At 37.6% G+C, this 19,613-nt stretch overlaps 1 protein-coding gene across 4 annotated transcripts in view; it reads left to right on the top strand.

The window, feature by feature from the left end:
• mast1a (microtubule associated serine/threonine kinase 1a) overlaps window positions 1-19,613 on the top strand; it is a 47,876-nt gene that overhangs the window by 4,579 nt on the left and 23,684 nt on the right. The window contains exons 2-5 of one of the 4 annotated variants that reach the window (XM_077718226.1): window positions 5,449-5,480; window positions 16,432-16,520; window positions 17,488-17,563; window positions 17,791-17,869. In XM_077718226.1, coding sequence (XP_077574352.1) covers window positions 5,449-5,480; window positions 16,432-16,520; window positions 17,488-17,563; window positions 17,791-17,869 — 276 coding nt within the window. Of the gene's footprint in view, window positions 1-5,448; window positions 5,481-9,384; window positions 9,632-16,431; window positions 16,521-17,487; window positions 17,564-17,790; window positions 17,870-19,613 lie in introns of those variants that run through there. The other 3 variants (XM_077718227.1, XM_077718228.1, XM_077718230.1) reach the window with 3 other exon arrangements.

Genomic DNA, 19,613 nt, shown 5'->3' on the forward strand with positions numbered 1-19,613 from the left:
AAACACACAAACGTAGTAATTATTGAACTGATTTAACATTTATGATCGCCAACCACATCCTTTTCCAAGCAGATAACAAGAGGACAGTCACTCTGTTTGGATGTAAGCACGAATGGTCGTCTATTTCTCTTTGCGCTATGGCTGATTGGCGACCAATCTAGAGTGTAGTCTGCCTTTCGCCTGAAGTCAACTGAGATAGCCTCCAGCAACCCTTACGAGAATGTGCGGTGCGGAAGATGAATGAATGGTTTACTCTCTTAGGATTGCTTATTTTTTGTTTTCAGCTTTGTTGTTCTACTTTCTTCCTTCAAGGTGATGTCCGGGTTGTTTGTTATTGAGATGAGACATTTCCATTTCAACTCCCAAAGTGAAGGTTATTGTGCCATCAGTAATGGTAGATGTCAGGAGCCTTCTCAATTCATTGCTCTTTCACTCACAAATCACTGTGTTCCTCATCGCCAACCAAAGAGACACCACGCACACACACTGACACACACATACACACCCATGCACACATTGAGAATACTTTGTCCAATATTTTGTTCTGGGCAGTGTGCCCAGCTTCAATATGCTAAGCACATTGTGATAGTCACTCTAGAAGAAGCAGCTAGCTTCTGTCATGCACTCTCAGGTTTTGCTTTCTTAACTTTGACTAAAAAGGTGACAAACAAAGCTTCCTTGTCCATGTACTGTATGTTTAACTGAAGTCTAATATAACGCTTTAGTGATACACAGTTTTAACCTTTGTTCAAACCCAGGATTTTTATTTTGTGGTAGTTGTCTGCAGTTGTGCCATGATCTTCACAAGGGTCATGGAGGTGCTGGAGTCCCAGTTGACAACAGGCAGTAGGGAGGGTGCACCTTGAATTGGTTGCCAGCCAATCACAGGGGACATGGAGACGGACAACCGTTCAGGCACACACTTGTACTAAGGAACCATGTGGAGTGTACACTTAGCTCACCATGCATGTTTTTGGATGTGGGAGGAAACCAGAGTACCTGGAGAAAACCCACGTGGGCACGGAGAAAACATGCAAACTCCACAGAGGAAAGCCTCAATAGGGGTTTGAACCCATAATCTGGAAACCATTTTTTCCAATACATGCCCAGACTAAACATAATCCTAAATACATGATTTAGGGTATTAATTTATTTATTATTTGGACAACTTGACATGTACAAAAATTCTTGCCAGAACCAAATATAAATATAAAACACACCATGTGAAGTAACAGTGAAAATTCTTTCATTGAATTGGTCTTCTTTTTCAATCCCCAATCAATCACTTCAGATAGTTTGGTTTCCCTTATGCAATGAACTAATAATTCATTTTTAATGTCCAAAAAGCATTTTGTAAAGGATTCAAAATTAGCTCTACTTTTCCAAATAGCTTTCTTTAGCTGAACTCAACTGTTGTCCTGGGCATCTAATCAAGAACATCCAGTATAACTTGGAAAATGGTTACAAAAAAAGTGCTCAAATATTTTCTTTGTAAACGGGTTCAACATCAAAGTAACAAATGCATTGGTAAAATATACTCTGAAGGCTCTGATAAAATTCAAAACTGTAAAGTAAATCTTGGTGACTGGTGGACCATTCAAGTGAAGAATACACATTTTGACATGTGCTTTGCAATTGGCTGTCACTCCTTTGGCAGCAGAAAAAGACCAGAAGCTTTGATTCTGTCCAGAGCACTGGCACAATAACCTTTTTTTCCTTCCCTTCAGTTTCCATTTATAGTGTCTAAAAACCTACTTTGGGTAATATAAACAAAGTTAAAAAAAATAGAAATGCTACAGCCTTCCATCATCTGTTAAACAGAAAATGTTGCTTAATATTTGAACATTGTCAAACAGGCATCTTGCAACAAAGTAAACAAAGGACAAACTAATTATTTGGACAAAGTAGTTGTTGCAAAAACAATGAATTAATGTCTATGGCACATACACATTTTTATTTATTTCTTGGTTTCCCTCGAAATAAAAAGTTTCTTGTTATACGAATGTATAGCTAATAGTAATGACATTTGTTATGATTTAATTTACATTTGGAACACCAAATGGTGCACCAAGCCTGAGTGAGAGCTTGTGACCTCCACTCTAATTACTTTATTTTCTTTTAGTCCTACACAGATGTACTTTACACATGTATTATGTTGAGCGGGGTGAGGTGAAATTTGAAATGGGGGGGAAAAATACTTCTGCACAATCTAACTCGGTATTGTTAGCAAATCGACCATTAGTACAAAAGCTGAACACTAAACACTAGACATTGAAATTAAAAGAAATTAGAGACAAACTTAAATTTAAGACTCTGATAGAGCAGCCCTCTGCCTAAGTAGCCAAAATCGTAGTGGTTTGATTTTGACCTTAAAACCCCCAAATTTAACCACTGCTTATGTTTGTTTTCAAAAACAAACTATCTGTCAAGTTTGATAATACTAATCCCATTTTTAAGTCATCTTGAAGACAAAAAGACATTTATTCATTTTCTACTCATTCAGTTCCATATTTCTGTGAATTTGTTATTTTGTTCCTGTGGAAGAGTATTTAGCACATTTGTCTCAACCGTTTGTGATCAAGGGTTCCATCCTTCCTGTGTGGAGTTTGCTTGTTCTTCTCGTGCCTGTGTGTTTTTTTCTCCGGGTACTCTTGTTTCCTCTCATATCCCCAAAACATGCATGGTAGACTAATTGATCATTAAAAAATAGTTGTAAAAACATTAACTGAAAATCCACAAAAAGACTATTACTTCGAAAAGCAATAAAAATTCTATTAAAAAGAAGTATTACAGATGAAAATATGCAAAGAAAAAAACAATAAATAGAAAGCGAAACTTATTAAAAGCAAACTGTTAGTTGACATTTAAGCATAAAATGGTGTTAGCTTCAAAATAACAAAGCTGACAAAGCAATGCAGCCCACGTTAGCATTTTTTTTGTTTATCTTGAGTTCATTTGATCTAGTATTGACTTTTTTGTTTTGTTCTAAATTACAGAGACATGCAAAGGATTGATCCTAATGACTGTGAGTCCAGGCTAATGTGCAAAAGGCGTACATGTTGCATAGTCAGGTTTTACAAAACATGCTCAACATGTGATTTTTATATTGTTCTGAACTTTTGTTGAACTTTTTCTAAAAATAAACAAAAATGCCCACCCAACACCAGGCAACACTGAGGAATCAATTAGTAGTCACAAGTTCTTCCTAACCACAGGCACGAAAATGTACTAACCACACCTGAATTTGACTTTTTTATGAAAAGACATTGTAAGGAAGGAATTTATAAATAATCTTAAATGATCTTCACCTACAGTAGTTTTATCCACAAGTAGCCCAGGCTCCCCTTAACTAAACACACACAGGCATGTAAGCACATGCTGTCTGAGTCACTCTGGCCAAGCTTACTTCCTCTTGATGATGTAACTCATTAGCCATCCCAGAAAAAAGCCCCCTGCGATGGGTGAAGTCATCCTTATTTTGCAAAAAGTATATATATATGTATATCTATGTGTGTGTATATATCTATCTATCTATGTATGTATATATATATACAAATATATACATATATATATATATATATATATATATATATATATATATATATATATGTATATATATATATATATATATATATATATATATATATATATATATATATATATATATATATATATATATATACACACACACATATAAACATATATACACATATATACATATATACATATATACATATATACACATATATACATATATACATATATGTATACATATGTGACCCTCGTATACTTCTAGAACAGATATTGTACAACCATTAGGGTCATCTTCACAAGGTGGTCTTCAGCATGACGTATTATATATGTGGAATATGATGCTTTGTTTTTCCCTATGAAAACAAGGGATGTTGAAGCTATTCGGTTGCAGTGATGTGCACGGATCGATCACAAGCTGTGCAGATGGGATGTTCTTCACTTTATTCTGATACGGTTTATAAGTAAACCCTGTACCAGTTCCACCATTCAGAGTCTGTGGGAAGAATAAACTAGTAATACTATTAGTCACATTAAAAGTCTGCACTTTGTCTGCAGTTTTGTTCACTGTACTGGACATAAATGCAATTTTACTGTACTGGACATTTTTTGCCAACCTCTTCTACAAATCACCTATCTATTTAAATATAATTGCCTTCATTTTTGTGTTTCAATCCATTAAGGTGTGTCAATATTTTCAGTTTGCAGGCTATATCCGAGCAAAGTACTTCTAAATTGGCGTGTTTATTAACAATCCACTGCCTTTCAGTCTGCTGTTATTTAAGATCAAGGGGCAGAGGGAGGAGTAGATGCTAGCTCCCGGTACCAAACAAAAACTGGTTGAGTTTGGTTTTTCCAGGCGTGTGGTGAGATTGTTTTGATGTGAGAGCACCAGCTGTCAAGCTGCGTTTCATCAGTTTGCCTTTGTTGCTGCTTTTGGAACGCTTATGTTTGTATTATCGAGACAAAGGATTTGACACAGAGAAGGAAAATCAACTGAGGATAGCCCATATGATTATTTACCACTGGAGCATCATTGTTCTTTCACAGTAGTGCTGATTTTCAAAGGCTGACCTCTATGTTTTTGGTCTGTGCAGACTTATTGGATGATCTGATAAGAGATATGTAAACCAATCTCTCCAACCAGCCTAATAGACTCAAATTGACAACGCATGGTGCCACAAGCACAGTGAAGATGGTACGGTCCCACTTGATCCTAATCACATCAGCATCCTCGCTTCTGTGTCCCGCCGTCATAAAAAGAGCAGAAACCGTTTTAAAATTGACTTTTGCTTCACTTGACCTGCCATTTCCTGTAACCCAGAAAACCCTCGAGCATTGATGAGATTTATTCTTGCACCGTTCATTGGATTAGTGGTGTAATCACAAACATGGCCGTCCTACATTACAACTATCAAGTGAGATGAGGATTTTCATTATTTGATATGGTGATATGTCTAGATGAGAAATAACGGTTTATATTGAAATTATCCACAAGTTGAGGTTTGTATTTATAGTTTCTCTCTCTTTCATATGGTACAATATTTCCCTCAATGAATTATGTGTTTGCTGCTATGCAAACATTAGAGCATGAACATTTTTTAGAAAAATGATTATGACTATTCCACCCACCCACCATCTTTCGAAATGTTAAATATTAGACTATTAAGTATGGTAATTATGTCAGTATAATTGGATGTACCCACTTCACTCTTTAAATAAGCCTGTTTTCTATTAAAATGAATGAATCCAGTCATTTTAATGGACTCATTAACAAAATTAAAGTTTCAATAATGCCCATGTTTTAAACAACACATTTTTTTCCAAAGAGGCTGAAAAATGTGTTTATAAAAAGCTGAATAATTAGCTGTGAACAAATCAACTAATTAATCTTAATTTTCTCTCTTTTTTTGCCAGAAGGATCTTCCACTGCCACGGAAAAGTAGCAGGTATGTTCTTTTATCATAAATGCAATTCACACGCTCACATGAGATTATTTTGTTAATTTTATGATTAAGCAAAATGTACACATTGCCTCATTTGAGAGTTAAATTGTATTATTTACCATTTTCTATACAGCAGACTAGTTTTGCAAATGCAGCCATTGATATTCAAAGGCAAACAAACTGAAGGAGGAATCATCAGTGCTTTACTTGAATGTAATTGACTTGGAGGACCACAAGGACCCTTGCCCACTCTGGGGCCTTGATTTATAATTTTACACTTAAGAAGCTTTCATTATTATATAGATGCGTGGTTCATGTTGAATTGTTTAACTCACAAATATATTTATATATTGTAATGAAAACAGAATGGGAGTTAGAGGAAAGCGGTATACTGAAATTTACCCATACCCAGATGATTTACCATGACCAATATCATTTTTGACCATATCAGAAAACTCTATTTTTTTAATGAAAGAAGAAAATTTAAGTTGACATATAAGCACAATTGTAAAATATGTTAAATGAAACGTTGGTGAATACATAAGTGAGAAACAGTTAATTTGTCACGACTGACTGGCGACCAGTCTAGGGTGTAGTCTGCCTTTCACCCAATGTCAGCTGGGATAGGCTCCAGCACCCCGTGACCCTGACATGGATTAAACAGTGTTGAAAATGAATGAATGAATAAACTCTAAATGAATGCGAATTTGGTCATTTGAAATAGCCAAATATTGAAAAATTAGAAACCTTGTTTTAATGTGGTGCGGACTGTTTTTTAAAGAAAGGATTAACTAAGATTCCCTCTAAATGTCACATTTAAAGCTACCGATTAACCTTTTACGACAGTTAAAAGAAAAATCGTAGTGATAGGGATGTCGTCTTCACACATCTTGTGAATTTGGAAGCACGCAGAATCCTTTTTTGGCACCATTCAGAAGCGTAGATGACAGTATGATCCTGACAAAGCTGATTAAAATGCCTCCCGAAGACACTTGGGAAATCTATTGATGAAAGCAGTAAAGTCGCCTAACTAGTGTAATGCTTTAAAAGTTGTACAAATTGTTGTGGGGATTGTACTATATTACTAGCTAGCCAAAATCTATCAGTGGTGCTAAAACACGAGAATTTACTGCCCTTCATTTTGCTCAAAATTAAATTGATGTGTGTTGCTGTCAATGGCAACAAATAACCTCATTCACCTGAATATGTGAATATCATGTGAAATAAGTTTATACTTTCAAAATTATCCCTTTTTTCATCATGAGGGTTTTCTTATAGTACAGCACATTTTTAAATAGACTTTATTTGTCGTAAAGTTTTACTCATTTTCAGTAAAGCTCTTATTTATGCCTGCAATATTCTTACATTTTTCTCATTAATCATAAATAGCTGGATTTCTTGTAATATTTCAAGTTGATTCCCAATATAATTTCTTTTAGTCATGAATAATTCAAAGTTTAATTAAAATTGTTTACTTTGAAAATGACACATTTCAGTTCGCTTCAGGAATAAAAACTATGAAGTTTTATAATGATGATTATTCAGGCCTAAAAACCTACTGGATTTAATGGTAGTTATGATGTCTGGTGGTACTTGGAGAACATGTTTCTCTGTCCGTGGTGCTGAAATTCATTGTTTATCTTTCATGCTTCTTTCTCCTTTTTGCTGAGACGTAGATTTGCCCCCAAAAAATTAAACCCAAATTAATTGCATGTCTTTTGTCTGGGGGGAAAAAAAGCTGACTTGAAAAACAAAGCCAGATATGGTGTGTGTATGTGTGTGTCTTTGTGTTTGGGAGGGGCGGTATTATTCCCTGAATATGCTTATCTTTTGGGGTGTGGAAATCAATTAAATCGTTCTTGAAATTCCTGTAGCTCACAGCCATGAATACATTTCATTATTGCTCTCTTGTTATCTGTCTGCTTATCATATAAAATGTAGAAGCAATTGAGGATGTGGGACAGTAACACGCAGCTAAATACATTGTGTGTGCATGTGTGTAATTGTTTTAATATTCTTCTTGACGCTGGAGGGCAGGGCAGAGGTGGTGTTTGGCAACAAGAGAATCTGTCTAGGCACACACCATGCATCTCAATGTGCCAGTAATTACTACAACACTTCACTTTTACTGGCTGATTGTTGAACTTGTCCACATTTGTGTGTGTGTCCTTGGCCTGCTGTGTTTTGTCCGTGACCTTTGACTCCCAGCATATGTCGCAGTAGGAGATCAGGGAGAAAAAAGCCTACTCGGGGAATCCGATGGGAGGAGTTCAAGTGAGGCTTTATTACAGAGTGACCCACAGAAATGTAAATATCAAGGCGTTTAAAAAAAAAAAAAAAAAAACAAGATGGCTATAAGTGCATTTATGGCTTCATCGTATCATGTCACCACCCCTCCTAATATTACTGCCTCTGGCTTAATCTCTCCCCCACCATGTATATTTTATCCATTCTTACTCCTACATTAGAGTCCACATCTATTATTTAATTAGTTCGCTCGGCACCACTGTGTAACTGTCGCCCCGTTTCAGCGTTATCATTTGCTGGATTTGTTTAAGCTTGGAAGTGGCGAGGCAGAGGAGAGTCTGTCTATATTTGTGTGTCTGTGTCTGTGTGTAGTGTGCACACCTTTCACACTAGCTCCATAATGATGCTTCCCTTAGTAGAGCACTGCTGAGCCGCTCCTGTGACATCCATGACAGATAAATGATAGCAGAGCTCATCTAATCTGACATTTTACTGGGGGGGGGGGGTATATAGTCAGGGAAAGTCTTTTTCCTTTTATATATGCAGTGGTATGACAAATTGGGTTATTTTCCTCTGTTGGTTGACTTGGGTGAAATGAACAGTGAGTAAGACCACATTTGTTAGGCAACAAACTTAGACAGAACCTGGCAAGGAAATAACTAGTCCTAAGGTGAGGTGGCAGAGATTCCATTCTTATTAAAAGCCATAAAACTATCTATTTGTTATGGAGGCTTTTGTCATATAATGATAGGAGTGCATAATGGTGCTCTATAGTATGATGATTGAGGGCCTTGTTATTTTTAAAGGGAATGTTTTTCATAAGCTACCCAAACATGTCTGAAACTAGAATTTCCTTGTTTATTTTTTTTATCCACTTTATTGGGTACTACTCAGGGAAGTAATTGGCTGCCTTTTAATGGCGCTAGACATCCAATCCAGAGCTAGTCCAAAACTGGTAGTTGCATTCCTTACCAGTCATGATTAGATTGGTCATGTAGTACTGAAAATTGCACTGAAGGAAGAGTTTTCATTGCCAGTCCTCCCAGTTTGAATGAATTGGATGTCTATGTTTGTCAATGGAAGGCAATGAATTGAATACTATGAAATACTTGATGACGCACTGCTACAGATTATTCGCATAGCTTTTATCAAAGTCTAGTTGGAGAAAAAAAAACACTGAATGAATTGTAAGCTTTCTAAAATGTATTCATACTCATCGACATTGCATGATTATGATCTCATTGTTCTGGTGGTGTATGCTATTAATTCATGTCCAAATTCATCATTAAAAATCAGTTAGAAAAAAAAAACCCCAACATACTCCCACCAGATGTTTCATTGATTCATTAAAAAAAAGTACCACTCTGCCTTTCCACCGCCAGCAAGTCAAATTGTGCACAATAACACATGCGCCCCCAAATGAAACCCCCTGAGCCCCCCATCCGCCAGCCCGCCCCACGCTGTCTGTCCTCAAATTAGTCTCCGCTCGGCTGCTCTGTCATGTCTCCACCGCCTCCCTCTCGCATCCTCATCTCTTCAATAGTGTTTGTACCCCCCCAGCCTCGCTCCCTCCCTTACCCCCTCCTTTCCGTCTGTCGAGTTGCATCCCCCCCCTTGCCTCCTTTGCACATTTCTTCCTGGCTTGGCACATACAATCCTCCTCTCGTCCTAAGAGGGGATGCAGCCCTCCAACTCTTGCCTGCCTCACATTTCCGCATCTCCTACTTGCAATGTGTGTGTGTGTTGAACTGACATGAGGGCTGTAATGGTTGCCTCTTGACTGCCTCTGTGAGAGTAAGTGAGTGTATTGGTGTGGCGGTTTGGTGGTGGTGAGGGGCTCAGCGGCACTCATGTTTACCTGCCAACAGAACCTCTGCTGCTAGCGACATGTTTCGACGCTCAAAAAGGTAACGACGTGTCTGCTCGCTGCCTTGTTCTCGTTAGGATCTTGCTTGCTGTGTGAACTATGTGTCTGTGTGTGTTTGATTTTATAGTGGTATACAGTAGTTCCATTGTCCCTGCCAGCTAGCATGCCGGCTCGCAGTTGTTTCCATTAAGCTGCGGCAATATGGAGTGTTTGTGTTTTGGTTTTCACATGCCAAGGTGCACCTGTCTATTTGTGGTAGATCTAATATGTATGGAAAAATGTTGAACAACAGGAATTTGAAAACAGCATAGTTGAGCTGTGGCTGAGTGTGTGCCCTTGTGTTTTGATGCTTGTGGGTTAAAAAGGTGGAATGAAATCAAAAGATGTGTAGGAGGTAAAAACTGGTCCTACTATTTTGCACAGCAAAAATGATAAAATGAGGACTATAGCAAAATGATTTGGCTATTTGAACAAGAAAATGGATTTTCGTGAGAAGTCTAATAAATCTCAAGTAAACTCTTGAAACTGGAGTACTTCTAATACTTCCACTGAAAAAAAGTCATGCTATAATTTAAAGAAATGAGTACAATTCTGGAATTGAAGTTAAATGTGATTGCAAAAAAAAAAAATATTGCAGATGAAGAAAAACTATAGTTGTCTTTCATTTAGAGTGGTGTGTCACAGGAAATAGTCGTTGTTGTTTTCAAAGTCAAAGGATGTGGGTTTGATCGTCAGCCGTTTTTGGCTATGTCAATGTGTCCTTGAGCAAGATACCAATACCTCCTGAAGCGCTTGATGCTGTGTCATCACTAGGTGTATAAGAAGACCATGTCAAAGCTATTTTGACGGTGGAATCACTTACCTTATGAGATATTTAATCTTAGTCGCACTTGGCAGGGGAAACAGGGGTCGAGTTTAGTAAGTAAGGGATAAGAAGTGTTGCTGTGGTGATGGCCAAGCGGAAGTGTCTTATTAGACTGATAAAGGTCCTTATATAATTTGCTTTGTTTTTGTTATGTTCTGACAAGAGTGGCCAAAGGTTGGCTTATCTATGGACGTGTGTGTGTGTGGGTTTGTTAGATAGCGAGGTATGCATTATGAAGTAAAGGCATTATTGGCAGCATCCAGGGAGTACTTGTGTAGCATAAAGCAAGCAGTGGCAGTTCAGTGCTGAAAGTGCTGTCTGACTGGCACCATTCCTAGCTTTTCCCTCTCCCTTGACACCCCTCGCTATTTTCTTCTCCTTTTCCCTGTGCCTCTATTGTTGTTGCCTCGCCTCCAATCCAGACTTGAATTTCTATCCCTCCAGTCCACCATCTGTCACTTATCTTTCCATTTCCTCACCTCTCGTGTGGGTGATGTGGTTGGCTGCATTGCAACCCCTAAATCAAAGCGACCATTTGTTAGCAAACAAAGTAGTTCATTATATTAATTAACAAAACTTGGCAAATTTATTGGCCGCACTTTTTTGAGTAGATGTTTTTTTAACACTTTCCCAAAGTTTTTGAGGCAAAATGCAACCATTTAAACCTTTGATAATGGATAAGATAAACAAAATGAACTCCAATTGGCTGTTCTCTTAAAGGATCAATGCGAATACATACCATGAATATACTTACCCAATTTAATGGTGATCCGTCCACAAATAATGGATTATCAGTTTTGATTATACCATTAAGTAATGTAATTAATCAGCCCTGCGACAAAACAAAAACCGTGCCCTGAAAATCAATGCGTATACATCCCTTGAATATACTTCCTAAAATTCATTGTGATCCATGCTCGAATAATGAAGCACTAGCCATTTTAATTCTGTGATTAACTAATGTAGTTAATCAGCTTGGGGACAAAAAAACTTGGAAAAAAGATAATGCTCGAAGATTGATGCATAAATATCTGTCGAATATACCTACAAAATTTAAGTTTGATTTTTTGACGAATAACGTGAACGTTTTTAAGACCTCCCTCCCTGCTGTCTAAAAATGGTATTGCTTAAAGGTGCAGACATTTTATGACATCACTTATACCCGCACATGTAACCACTGACACCTGCACAGGTGATTTGAAATATCATGTTTGATTGACTATAATAGTACAGTCATGGATTAAATGGCAATAATAATTTCGCCCTAATATTACACATTAGGAAAATTCGATTCTGCTGGTCTGTAACAGATAAAGGTGTTATTTTTCATTTTAAACATACTGTTTTTTTAATGCAGCACTGTGGTTTCCTTTAAATTGCCGCCACTGACTTTGTAAAATAACAATGTTTCTCTTGAGCTGCTTAAGCTTCTCTTGTAAACACATCATGGAAAAAAGATGAGAGGTAATGGAAAAATGGGCGACAGATGGTGGACTTCAGGGACAGAAATAAGGAGGAGAGGAAACAACAATGGGAGTGGAGGGAGCAGGCTGAAGTGGATTGGAAACGGTAATGAGTTGCATTACGGTAGAGAAAAAAAAGAGGAACAAAGACCCTTGCCGATATTGTGTTGCTAAATAAAGGCTTCGCCTTCTACAATTTTCAAACATGCACTGGCTGACAATAATAACACAACTTTGTGTAAAGACACTGCAAATCCGTGTGTACGTGTGCATTAAATTCCATGCTAGTCTTCTTGATGCCAAGACGTTACAGAGCTGGCCCAAACTGTCTTGTTACCCCGCTTGAAAGGGGATTAACACAGTCAACAGGGTTCATCGTCAGGCCACCGCCAATGCCTGCACAAAAAAATCTCTTGTCAATCCGTCTTATAGCTTCTCCGATATTTCAATTCAGGTCTAATGTTGCTCTCTCCCTACGGACCGTAATATGGATGTTTTCCTGGCTGCTGGTGGGATAATGTTGTGTGCACATTGGCAAACAGGCTTAGCTAAAAGGAAGAGCGTTAAAAAAAAGAGAGCAGAGAACAGAGATGAGGGAGAGAGAGTATGAGAGCTACCGAAAAGGAGAGTGAGGTGGGATGAAAGGCAATAACTGAGGTGATGTCTCAGCCTACGTTCAAAAGAACAACTGAGGTTAACTGTACCCAGGACAGTAGCCTTGAAGAAAGATTGCCCATTTTTTGATAAAACATCCATCTGTGTAAAACAAAGGCGTCTTAAATATTACTTTAAAAAATGCAGTTGATCTAAAATAGAAAATTCCTATGTATTTTTTCTACATTTTTAGTCCAATAACTTTAAAAAATGTCTCACGATATATTTTGATATTATATTGAATATCTTTTTTAAAGGTTTTTCAAATTTGTAGTTTTAATTTTATAGGGTGAAAAATGCTTTCCTTTTAAAGAGAGGAATTAACATTTCACCCCAAAAATGTGGACATAGCTAATAATATTAACATATGTTATTTATTATGAATGGATTGTTTTCATTATTGCAATGTCACTGCAAAACTGTGGTATGTTTTGGTATGCTATTTTTGTGCATTGCATAAAGCTTCCCAAAACATTAAAAAATGCATTGAAACTTGACAAAATACATTGGAGAAATTTGCATTTTCTGAATTGTTCTGCACATTATTTCATAAAAGAGATGACTTGACTTTGTAGGAATTAAGAAGGAAATTGTTCTAGCCAGAACTCTGAATGTTGCATATTAGAGAAAGAAAAGACAATGTGGGACCAGCAAGAGGGAGTCTCTAAAAGGTTACCATTTGGTGATTGTCATTTCCGCTCCACTCTCGAAACCTGCAAACATGCACTCACCTTTAAAAAGATCCGAAGGGACTGGCCAGGCAGAGATGGAGAGACAGAAAGCGAGAGACATCACCTGACGGGAAGTGTGTTTAAATGGATCGATGTTGTACTGTCAGGAAGTGTAGTGTGTCCTCAGTGCACTGTGAGTCAGCAGACAATCAGCTTAGTGACTCGACCCTTTCCATTTCCTTTTGCAGTCTTATGTTAAGCCAATGGAATTTGCCAATTGTGGCCTCTCCCAAGTTACGCACCAATGTGCAAAAACACTCTCTGTGTTGACTGACTGCATTTGTAATGATGATGATTTTGGCTAAGTTGATTTTGTATTGTGTTTAAGCAGTAATAATTGTTGTATCTCCGGATTGTGAGTAATTCATTATATAAATCAGATTGAAAGTTACCCAGAGGTTCCCAACCTTACAATCTAGTGTCATGCTTTATTCTAATGGAGAGATACACTTTTTTTTACATGGAAACTGAAGCATTAAATCAGCAATTGAATTCTGGCACAGCCCAGACAGTGTTAAAAGGGTAATCCAGTAGTTGAAGAAAAAGGCCTTTTGGCCTTATTATGGTCTCAGTACACAGTGTGTGTGTGTGTGTGTGTGTGTGTGTGTGTGTGTGTGTGTGTGTGTGTGTATGTGTATGTGTATGTGTGTCTGTGTTTTATACCTCCCATTTTACATTCATCGTCACGTCTGTAAAAGACTCCAGTGGCCCTACGCCAGCTTAGTCCATGCAGGGGGGATAATTGGTCGACCAAGCCTCTGCACAAATCATTACCACAGACTTAATCGTTGACCTTCCTACCGAACTATAGCCGGTGAAATAGCCTGGTTGGTGAGAGATATGGATTGGTGGGAGTGACACAAACCTGTAATTTAATAACGAATTGTTTTTTTAAAATACTTCTAATAGTTGTGTCTTTTTCTATATTATACAGTTACTATATTTAAAATAAAAAAAAAAACCTGTGCCATATATGCCACATATACCAACATATGGTGGTATTCTGAATCATTTTTAATAACAAACCTTCACCTTATTCAACATAGTTTTTGCCATAATGTGGTATGCTTTGGACTGTTTCAGCCTTTTTTCCTATTATTTTAATACAATTACGCTGTGTTATTTAATTTCTAATATACATTGAATTATTAGTTCTAATTTTTTTCATAGCTGCCAAGGCCAAAGTTTAAGTTAAAAGATGTCAATATTGTGTTCTTAGGTGACCCACACGACTGTGTTTTCAAACAGAATGACCTTCAATTTGACTTAAGAGTTTTTAGTTAGGAGATTCAGCGACTAAGGTACACTGCAAACATTGCAAGTGCATTGAAAACATGGCTTGCCTTCAGAAAAGTTTGACTCAATATGAGATGCCATGACTCCAACTCCCTCTTTTGATACACCCTGTTAAATATTGTCAGGTTTAGTTGCGTCTGCCCTGTTTTACTACGGCTCATTTGGTTTCTGATCCGCACCTTGACTGCTGAGGCAAAGGTTTTGATCATTTAAGAATCTTTCCGGGCAATCACAGGATATTTGTATTCCCCGTGGTTGCCTTGTAACCATCCAATTTTTTTTTTTTATAGGCTGAAGGCTTGTCAAGGCACCTCTCCAGTGTCGTTGCTGTTCTTTTTCTTGTGAAATCTAAGTGTGAAGTCCTACTTCTCTGTCAATCCTGAATCGATTGCCTTGGAATTTGATTACTGTGTACCGTGGATTTAAGTCTATCAACTCTTTTTTTAATTGTATTTTTTGACTAATTTATTGCAGACTTTTATGTGCTCGTGTTGCCTGTAGGTCACAAGTTAGCCAATATTGAGCATGCACACCCACATGCTTTTTGGCCCCTCCTACTATGGTCTCTTAATACACTTTAGACAAATCTGTGGCTGGTGATTTAAATTAATGGAGAGTCATAATGTTGAAAATACCCATCTTGAGATTTTATTGAAAAACATTAAACATACTGCTATCAAATGGTTCAGGTTATAATGAGCCCCAGCTACTTGTTGATTCATGTCTGGATCTCCTATAAACAAGATGATTGATGAATCAGCAACAACTGGTTTGCACTCCAGCGAGTCAGCCTTTCAATTTCAGCTCATGTAGATGTGCATTTATGAGACGTGAAGGTGAACTATGGAGTGGAATGAAACATAAAGCATATGTTTTGGTTTATAACATTGAAGGGAAGGTGCTTCATGTTTTTGTGTCTCTTTCAGTTATATGCCCCCCTTCCATTCTCATCATCTTCATCCAGCAAATGCATCCCTCGTAAATATTTCAATATGCAGTTTCGCCATTCGGCATGTCAGAACACATGCTCCCTCGGCCAGTGTCACAAAGGTGTATTTTCACCGAGAAAATCCCGCTCAGTGGGTTTGTGCCGAATCAAACAAGGCTCAGAAATAAGGAGAAATAAATGATGAGATTGTGTGGGAGGGCTTGCTGACAGTGGGATATAGATTGCAAAGATACAGCATTGTGTTCGAATTGTTTTTTTTTTAGCTAAATACATTTTAAACATAGTTCAAATTTTCTCTTTTATCTGTGGCAGTAGTATTCAACAGCCAACAAGCATATCTGACAGAAAAAAACATACAAGACCATGCTGGAATGTGGAGTAGAAAGTCTTTTGATCATAACATTTAGTACATGTATTGTGTAGAGGGATTTTAGTGAAATGCATTTCTTCCCTGCTATTTTGATCCATTTTTGGTCTGCACCCTAATCAGGACAGGTGCTGTGGGAAGTAGATGGGTTGCGTTAAACGATGGCTTTTTAATGAGAACATTTGGAGAAGGCCTTTTCTGTTCATAGGCTACAATTCATCAAGGCATGCTTTTCATGGGTTTATTGTACAAAATCCTACCCTGCAAGGCCACATCCTGTTATATTAGCAGATGAGTTGAAATTGCACTGTTTACTTGCCTTCTCACTGTACTAGATAATGATGTGCAATCATTGCAAAAGCTGAGGGCATGTTTAATAAATGCCTTGTGAGCATTAAAAAATATATAATAATATAATCTGTTTATGTTTTCACGTTAGAATGCTCATGTTCATTAATTTTAACATGAAACGCCTGAGTCATACCAATTGTTGATTGATTGGAATTGTGTTGCAGTTGCAGAACGAGCAACCGGAAAAGCCTCATCTTGACCAGTACATCTCCAACACTACCCAGACCTCACTCCCCGTTGCCTGGACACATAGGTCAGTATAGAAAACGACTCATTTGCATTGAAACATGAGGACTTATGGTATCTCTAAAGTAGTTGATCTTATTAAATCACCATGGCAACTACAGTGACACACTTTTCTTCCCTTATGTCTATCAGGATTCTCATGCTTCTCTTTTGAAGTAGCATTGCATATACTGAGTACTACAATCCAACACATAAATTAGCACATAAACACTTTCTGTTTGCAGTTTATGTTCTTGATGACCCTTATAGCTTTAACTCATTCATTAATCCCAGCCTAGGTTTTATTATATTCACAGAATGTATGCTGAGTTGGTTTATGCATTATATAAAATACAGTCACGCCAATTGATGTCCAATGCATTTTTACTGGGAGAACTGATAGGATTGAGTGATCTATTACAATCATTTCACCCAAAATTGATTGCACTTCTATCTCCATCAATGGAGGCAAAATACTAGTTACCCCCAATAATGGGTTTATTTGGTCTATTGATTTATTCCTCATATTAAAAAATAAACACTTACTGAGACAATAGATTGGAATGTCTTATTTTTTTTATGACATGGTTGCAGTTAGACACATGGTGGTGACAAGAACATTGTTTGGATTCTCATGAGAAAATTCACATTTGAATCGGATGATGAATGAACAGATGATTTTATCATGAAAGTTGGCAAGGTATTCCACGTCGGGCTTGTCTCCAGCTTCTACCTAAACCTTGATAGATTCATACACACACAGGAATAACACCTATTAATATTTTTGAAAGAGTGCCAGACAGCTCTGTCGGGTGATGTAAAATTGACCCGAGTATGAAATTTAGGTTAAGTCAATTCCTAACGTTCCTTCCTTCTTTTTTTACATACGAAAACCCAAACTGCCTTCAAATTAGATGCTACATATGGTAATTTATTGGTTACTACTGTCCCTAGAAACTCTCAAATCCCACTTTTTGTCTTTTATTTGTCACTAGGAAGTAGCCCATTGGACAGCCCACGCAACTTTTCACCAAGTGGTCCTGCCCACTTCTCCTTTGCTTCATCTAGAAGGTTTGCATCCTTTTTTTCTGAAGAATTAACAGCATAAAATTGTTGATGGGATTTAATTCATATGCTTACTGAAACAGGAGGTGATAATAAACACTCACGTACAAATTGGGGGCGAGACATCTTTTATCTCATCTGCATGTGTGCACGGCATGTTATGCTGTTTAAACTGATACAAAACGTTATTTTTCCGCTTATCTTGTAATTTTTGTGCTTATTCCATCCCTCAGGCCTGATGGTCGCAGATGGTCCTTGGCTTCACTCCCTTCCTCGGGATATGGCACCAACACACCGAGTTCAACGGTAAAAGTTAGTCAAAGCGGTTATAAATAGCACCTTAGACATTTAGATTGCAGGTTATTTGAAAAGGGTAACACATTGTATGTGAGTGATTGGCATGTCTACTTCACAGAATGAATGAATATTTATCTCCTTCGTCGAAGTTTGTGTGTGTGTGTGCATTTTCATGCGTGAAATCAGTTGCTCGTATATTTATGCCCCGAGGTTGCCTGTTCCGCTGGTTTCTTTTCACTTTGAAAGGGTTTCACGCCCCACGAGCACCAGAGTCGTACCCGCACACACAACAACACGGCAAAACTTAAAAATACCTCACCAGTTGCTATGAAATGATTGACCTGATTTAACTTAGCAGCATCACCTGTCTGTCTTATTAGAACAGAAGAAGAAAAAATAAGTGGAGCAGATAATTGAAATTAATTGTGCCTTGCAGTTACAACGTGTACCAATAAATGTTCCCATATAGTGATATACGCACCTTGCTGTCTTCCCTCTGGCATGGATAACGAGGGTAATGTTTTGGGTGTTCATTAAAAAAAACCCATTTAGGCAGACTTCTCTTAAATTCTGCTGTGTATTTTCTTATAAGATGTTTCTTATTCATCAATTTGCAGTTTTTTCCTGCATTTCTTCACATTAATAACAATGTAGTATAAAGCATTACTCATGGCGTATATCCTATTTCACTCATCAAGCAGTCTACACGTGCTTCTGACCACCACCTGCTTCATTCCTTCTTGCCTATTGGAGCCATTACTCGCCTGGTTAACTGCAGCCTTAGCCTTGCATATTGATAAGGGCAGATGAAACGAGGGAGCCTGCTAGTGTGTGGAAAACTCATACTTCCTCTTTAAATTCATGCATAAAATCTTCGGAAATGGGTTGCAGCAGTGTATAGGATAAATATGTACCTCTTCTGATATTTTTAACCATTTTTTGGAATATGAATATGAGAAAATTCTGCTATATATTTCTGTGGTATGGGCTGGAATTTTTATGTTTGGCCCAGGTAACAAATAGAAAAAGAAATAAAAAACATTTACATCCACACTGGCAGTCGTAGCGTGCTCGGCTCACAGTTCTGGGGTTGAGGGTTTGATCCCAGGCTTGTGTGGGGTTTCTCTGGCTACTCTGATTTGCTCCCATATTCCAAAAACATACATGATAGGCTGATGGCTTTGAATATCTATTGATGTCAATTTTAGGGAATCCAGTCAATGAAAGTGAACACACTTAGCCACTACTATTGGGAAAGAATAACCACCAACAAAGAAAGACATGTAATTATTCTCAATGTTTAATATTTTTAAACACCTTTCCCCCATTAACAAATGGATAACTTGCATCATGTCGTAATAGTGAACCAAAATAGCCTATATGCTAGGAAAATAATTTTTTTATACCACCGGAAACTACTGCATCAACTGCATCTTCTTGATTCTCCGATATTCAGCGAAAGGGAGCAAAAATTTCTATTGAAGTCTTCAGATGAAGGATGTTCACTGTACAAGCAAGAGATGATGAATGTATAAATCAGGCTGTGAGGATAAAAGAGAGAGAGTGGGACATGTCTTTGAGATGGCTTTCTTATGGAGCCTGTTTTTCCCCCTTCATTTGTCAATGGGGAGGGTCTGTCATAGTTCTTTGGCTGGACCTCCTGCATTCTTTGTCATTATTTCACTCTTTTGCTTTCAAGTGGCTGAATCCAGCTTTCTTACGGTAGCAATCATTGTGTGGTCAATGCCTACTAAGCATG

Source organism: Stigmatopora nigra, chromosome 6 (assembly GCF_051989575.1).
Source record: "Stigmatopora nigra isolate UIUO_SnigA chromosome 6, RoL_Snig_1.1, whole genome shotgun sequence".
Lineage (NCBI taxonomy): Eukaryota > Metazoa > Chordata > Actinopteri > Syngnathiformes > Syngnathidae > Stigmatopora > Stigmatopora nigra.